At 40.9% G+C, this 5,913-nt stretch overlaps 1 protein-coding gene across 1 annotated transcript; it reads right to left on the reverse strand.

Moving 5' to 3' along the window:
• Positions 1–1,001: 1,001 nt before the first annotated feature.
• On the reverse strand, positions 1,002–5,913 carry LOC111592097 (sarcolemmal membrane-associated protein). The gene is made up of 5 exons (XM_023304123.2): positions 5,645–5,913; positions 3,783–4,306; positions 2,882–3,718; positions 2,175–2,816; positions 1,002–2,115 (listed from the first exon to the last, which is right to left on the reverse strand). The coding sequence occupies exons 2-5, from the start codon at positions 4,302–4,304 to the stop codon at positions 1,237–1,239; spliced, it is 2,880 nt and encodes a 959-aa protein (XP_023159891.2). The 5' UTR covers positions 4,305–4,306; positions 5,645–5,913; the 3' UTR covers positions 1,002–1,236.

The raw sequence follows: 5,913 nt of genomic DNA on the forward strand, positions 1-5,913 counted from the left end.
TCAACTGTTAAAATCCACAAGCCGCAGTGTGGCCGTTTTCACAGACGATAAACATATTCGATAAGGTGCTCGGTATTCAACACAACAAGCTTACAATGCTGTTACTTAGAGCATTTCGCGCATACATATGACATTTAAGCGCCAAATTCAAACTTAGTAGTCTTCCTCAAACTGTTTATTTGTATATTTTTTACTTTAAAGGTAGAAAAATATTTGCAAATGCCTTCGTTTCGTTATTGTGTTGTGTGTTTATTCATTTGTATTCGTTTTTTTTTGCATACATTAAGTGTTTTGTTTTGTTTTTGTGATATCGCAAGCATTTTTCAAAATTTGTTTCGTTTCACTTCGGAATATATATATAAATGTTTTACACGCACGTTCGCTTACAATGAGACGCCAGACAATAAAAATCAACTAAATTATAGTACATAAATCAACATTTAGCATACGTAAATATAGTGTTTCATAAAACATAGCTGGTAATGGTAAATAATTGCAACTTAATGCTAAACTTAATGATCGATTCGCCGCCAAGCCGATTTCTAGGCGCCTCTGCTCTTCTAAATTTGTACACAATTCGAAGGTTTCTCATATATTTAAATCGCACCATTAAAAAAGTAAGGTTTATATCAAAAGTCATTCAGGGAAATTTCATTAAATATAATTACTTCCGAATTAACTAACCATGTGTGGGGGTGTGTGAGTGTGTATGTATGTAGGTAGGTGGTATGTATGAATATATGTATATATATGTGCGCGCATGTGGATTATTTTTTTATTGTTATAGTTTTTTGTTGATTTTTGTTCGTTTCAATTTCATGTCACAACTAAAAATTTTGTGGTCCAAAATATGAGAAAGATAGAACAGAATAGAAAATGGCGAGTAAAGCTCAATTGTAAATATAGATGCATATATATGTTTATACACATATATATATATATACATATATATAGGATATAGAGTGATATATATGTATATATATATACACATATAAATTTATATATATATGCTCGTTTAGATATATAAATATTGTAACTGTATAACTGCGTCCATCCGATTTGCATACTTTACATCCACTTCCATATTTTGAATTTTTTTTTATATATATAGTTCACATCCAGCATTCAACACGCGCCCTCGCATGTCCCCACCCCACAAGATGTATATCGTATATATGTTTGTTGAATCTCGTTTTGCTGTAGGTACGATGTTTTTGCTGTGGTGATTTCCGGCTGTTAAAAGCGAATGGACAAAAAGTAGATAATCGCTGCCAGCGCCACACAGCCCAACGGCAGAGCCCGACGAAATAACAGACTATGATCATTGACCATTGGCTGTTTGAGTCGCAGCACAGATATCTCTTTGCGCAATTCGATGTTGCTAATTTCGGACTGCTCCAGGCGTTCCTTGTAAATGATCAGCTCCTCCTCACGCTCGACTTGCACATCGTTCATGATATTAACATCTTCACGCCAACTCGCGAGATCAGCGCAGTTGTCCTGGTCGGACAGCAGCGGCTTCTCTTCACCATCCGTGGTGGACTCTGGTTTTGTATTCTTTTCGTCTGCACCGCTGAAACTGCGCGCCTGTGCTGCGTTTTGTGGTAGCTGCTGTAGCTGCTGCTTAAGAATATTCATCTGCTCCTCCAGATTGCTTATGTCGTTGGTTAGCTTAGCTGATTTTTTCTTATAGAACATGCACTCTTCGTGCAACATATCCACAGCTTGATCATGCGCCAGATCACCATCGTGTATTACATCGTTGCTGCGTACGAGCGTCTCCTGTGTCTCCAGCTTGTGGACTAAATGCGACTCGCCGGTCGCTTCTTCAATGCCATTGAGGCGTGTGTGCTTGGGTGATTTGTGTATAAACTCATCGCAGGCAACTTCGGCAAAGGTGTTTCCGCCTATTGGCGATGCCTCAGATGAATCCAGCTTTGATTCCTGCTCATCATCATCACCAGAGTCGGCGGCATTAAATATGGCTTTCAATACATCGCCGCCATCTGCGCCTTTGAGATCCGAGTTCTTGAGCAATTTCATCATGGTACCTTTACGTATCACCTTGTGCTTCAAATTGAACTCTTCCTTCTGCTGCCGTTTGGTCTTCTTGTTCTGCAAAACGATTCGCATTTAGCACTACGTAATTCGAATATAACAAAAAGTTTACTTACAGATTTAGGTTTGCTGGGTATTGTAGTCTGATCTTTGCCGTGCAACTCTTGAATCTGTGCACCCTCATTAACCTGAAATTCGTCTTTAGTATCTGCGCAATTATCATGATCTCCCACTTTCTTATCCTGCTTGTCATCGTTATCGTCTTCATCCTCATCGTCGTCGTCGTCGTCATCATCGTCATCATCTCCACCGGCAGCGATGGCCGCATTCAGTTGCTCCAGCGTCTGCTGCTGCTGCAGCGCCTGTTCGCTATCGTGATCAGCAATCGTTTGCTGCAGTTGCATCAGTTGTTGGCGCATCTGTTCCATTTCGCTCTCGTGAGCGATTAGCTGCTCCTTATGCTGCACAAGTCGTTGCTCCTCCAGTTCCTTAGCCTCTTGCTGCTGACGCAGCGTTTCCTGCTTATATTCCATATACTCCAGTTGTAACTGCTCCAATCGTTCATTAAAGTCCTGTAGAGTCTGCTTCGAACTTAATATCTGACCGCGCAATATGCTGCACTCATTATCCGATGTTGTGTAGGCCATCTCCATTTTTGACAGCATTTGCATGGCATCGCATCGATCCTGATAGACCTTGCGCAGCGCTTCTTTGGCAGTTAGCTGATACGAGGTCTTATCCTCAAGCAATTTAACAACCTGCCAACAAGATTAAAAATTTACAATGCCCTTAGAAGTATGCTACATTAACATCGACTACTCACCTCGTTGCGTAATGTATTCTCGGGAACATTCTTTTCCATCATTTGCAACTTCTTCTCGAGCAGATTGATCTTGTGCAAGAGCTGATCCTCGGTAATCATGCTTTGCCAGCACATGGCCGAGTTTTTGCGCGTCGAATCGAGCACTCCCTGCAGATTGCTGAGCTTCGCCTTGAGCATCTTCTCGCGCTGCGAGGCCTCCTGTAGAAATGCATTTAGTCGCTGTATTTCATCATAGCTTATCCGGTTTGGTCCTGTCAACTGCATCTGTTCCGACTCTATTGAAATAGCCTCCCGGCCATCAGGCAAAAACAATGTAACTCGCGCAATAATGCAGCCGTGCACCTCCTGACGGGAATTCTCAATCACCTCAACGCCAAACTTGACGGTATCACCATTATGCAGCTCGGCCGGCTCATTGCCCAGCTTGTTGTCGTTGATGAAGGTTCCATTGCTGGACTTAGTATCCTTCACCCAGAAACGACCGTCGGTTGTATACCAGAGCATGGCATGGTTACGCGACAACACCTTACAATCAAATATGGCATTGCTTTCGCTCGCCTTGCTCTTGGCAATCAAACGACCGACCTTGCACTCTTGCCCCGGCGCCAGCAAAATGTTACGCGTGTCAAACTTATGCGATTTCAACTCGCATTGCAGCACAATTCTGGCCTCACCGGGCGATATGTCCTGCGTATTGGAAAGCAGCGTATTAGCTGCCTCATTAGGCAATTGTAAGGCACCCATCGAGCTGAATAGATTACCGCCCGTCGTATTATTGGCATTTAGCACCGAATTCATGGCCATATGTAGCTGCGCCTGCTTCTGCGCCAGCTGGCCCTGAAAAGGCAATATGGAACGATCAATAAACGGCCTTGGGATGTGGATGCAATTGCTTACTCACCTGCAATAATGTGTTCGTATTGGAATCACAGGTCTCTGCCGCAGTCGCATTATTGTTTTCCTGATTTTCCATATTGTCGTTAGCATCATTAATGAACATAATGCTGTTGTCGATGCTGTTACTGTTCTCTGTGGGCAACTCACACGTTTCTGTCTCGTGCTTTTCGCGCATTAACAGTTGCTGTTGCTGTTGCTGCTGCTGCTGGAGCTGATGCTGCTGCTCCTGTTGGGCCTTCTTGTTCATTTCCATTATATTGTGTGACTTTTTATGGATGCGCTGCTGGCGCTTTGACAATTCAACACCTCCGGCAACAACTACTGTTCTAGCAGTTATATCTTGGTCAATTGTGGTAGAGCTTGTGGTAATAACGTTGGCAATACCGCTATTTACGGCCGATTGTGCTGCTGATGCAACTGCTGTTGAGATTGTTGGTAAAGCTGTCGCTGCTGCTGCTGCTGCTGCCGCACTGGGCTTTTGCTCGTCATCCTTATTACTCTGCCATTCGTTACTGACCAAGACCATAACTGAAAAGTGTGAAATGCGCACAGACAGTCATACAGTAAAATGTATATCTGATAAAATGTATTTAGCTGGAGAGGTTGAATTTGATTGAGTGTTACAAAATTTCTGTGCACTAAACAGACCGACCGGAATGTTGACTGTCAGTTCATGAATTTCAAATCAAGGCACATCCGATCAATATATTTGCACAAAGCTAGTTAGTAAAAGTATTAAAAATACATTAGAAACATATTTGAAATTAAAGCGATTCTGTGTGTATCAAAATTGCAAACAATTTGTTTTCATTTAATCTCTTTAGCTAATTTAAAACTTATGGAATCTCAGATTACCGAATGTGTGCAGCAGCTATTTATAAGAACTGGAAATGTTTAATGCATTTCAAAGGAAATATATTAAATTTCAAAATACATTCTTGACATTGTTGTACTCTGGCAGTAATCCAATACTCTAATCTGTCACATAATCAATGGATCTTTAAAGTTACTCTAATTAAACTAGTTCCATGAACTAAGCATAAGCTAAATGAACTAAACATATATTTAATTGATTATAAATATAATCCTAATGCCAAAATTATACATTAGTTAGTTTTATATATCTGCATTTTCTTTATAAATTAACAAATGTTTTTTATCTAATTAATTTAAATAAAACTGGTTCCATGAACCAGTAAACATATACAGCTGTTTTTGTATCAAAGCTGTTTCAGTCCAAGTTGGAACATTTTCAAACTTAATTTCAGTTAAAGTTCACAGCTTTCTAAATATTTTTCACTAACAAATAAGCCCACATTTGTTTACTATGCAGGATTTATTAAGGGCTGGCAATACACACACATTTTGTTGGTTCCTCACTTTTTCAATATGTGCTGTATATACAGTAAGAAAGAGAAAATACTTTAGAGTACCAGGCGCAAAATAATGTTTCGTATAAAAATAGATCATTTTCAAAAATATAATTGAAGAAGCGGGCAGCAACAAATGCGAGTACTCGCATATACATGTGTGCGTGTGTGTGTGTGAGTGAGTGGGAGAGAGGGAGGTCCGCCGAAAAAACGGTTTGTTTGTATTTACATACATATGTATGTATGTTCGTATATGCATATGATCGGGGCGCGTCTGCTCCACTTTGGAACGAGTAGAAGGAGAAGCAGAACTGAGCAGCAGAAATATTTATACATAAATAATTTTGTATTTATGTGCGTGCAATACATTGAATAATAGTGCAATAAACTGTGTGTGTGTGCGTTTGTGTGTGGAACAGAGAAAGGAGAGAGGAGAGAGAGTTAGAACAACAGTGGTAGTAGCCAAAACCCTCAATTGGGTAGAGTTGCCCCTTACCTTGCAGCACAAATACAAAACGGCGATAGCGGGCCCATGGCCCCAACAACTGAACAACTGCTTGGATGGATATAGCAACTACAGTTGCTGCTGATGTTGTTGTTGTTACGGCCGCTGCTGCTGCTGCTGCCGCTGTTGGGCGTCGGTGGGAGTGGGGAAAGCTGCGAACAATGCAAAACTTTTGTTGTTGATTGGCATAAAGCACATAGAGCACAACAAATGTGATCAGCCGTCGTTTGTCTGCCTGTTTTTGTTTGTTTGTGTGTGTG

The sequence above is a fragment of the Drosophila hydei genome, unplaced genomic scaffold, assembly GCF_003285905.1.
Source record: "Drosophila hydei strain 15085-1641.00,03,60 unplaced genomic scaffold, DhydRS2 tig00000149-arrow-pilon, whole genome shotgun sequence".
In the NCBI taxonomy this organism is placed as follows: domain Eukaryota; kingdom Metazoa; phylum Arthropoda; class Insecta; order Diptera; family Drosophilidae; genus Drosophila; species Drosophila hydei.

Bases quoted from the DNA above. Each gene is read 5' to 3' on its own strand.
- LOC111592097 (XM_023304123.2), bottom strand. From the start codon at position 4,304: ATGGTCTTGGTCAGTAACGAATGGCAGAGTAATAAGGATGACGAGCAA. The intron at 3,719-3,782 runs GTGAGTAAGCAA...TTGCCTTTTCAG, and splicing joins ATACGAACACATTATTGCAG to GGCCAGCTGGCGCAGAAGCA. The intron at 2,817-2,881 runs GTGAGTAGTCGA...TCTTGTTGGCAG, and splicing joins AGAATACATTACGCAACGAG to GTTGTTAAATTGCTTGAGGA.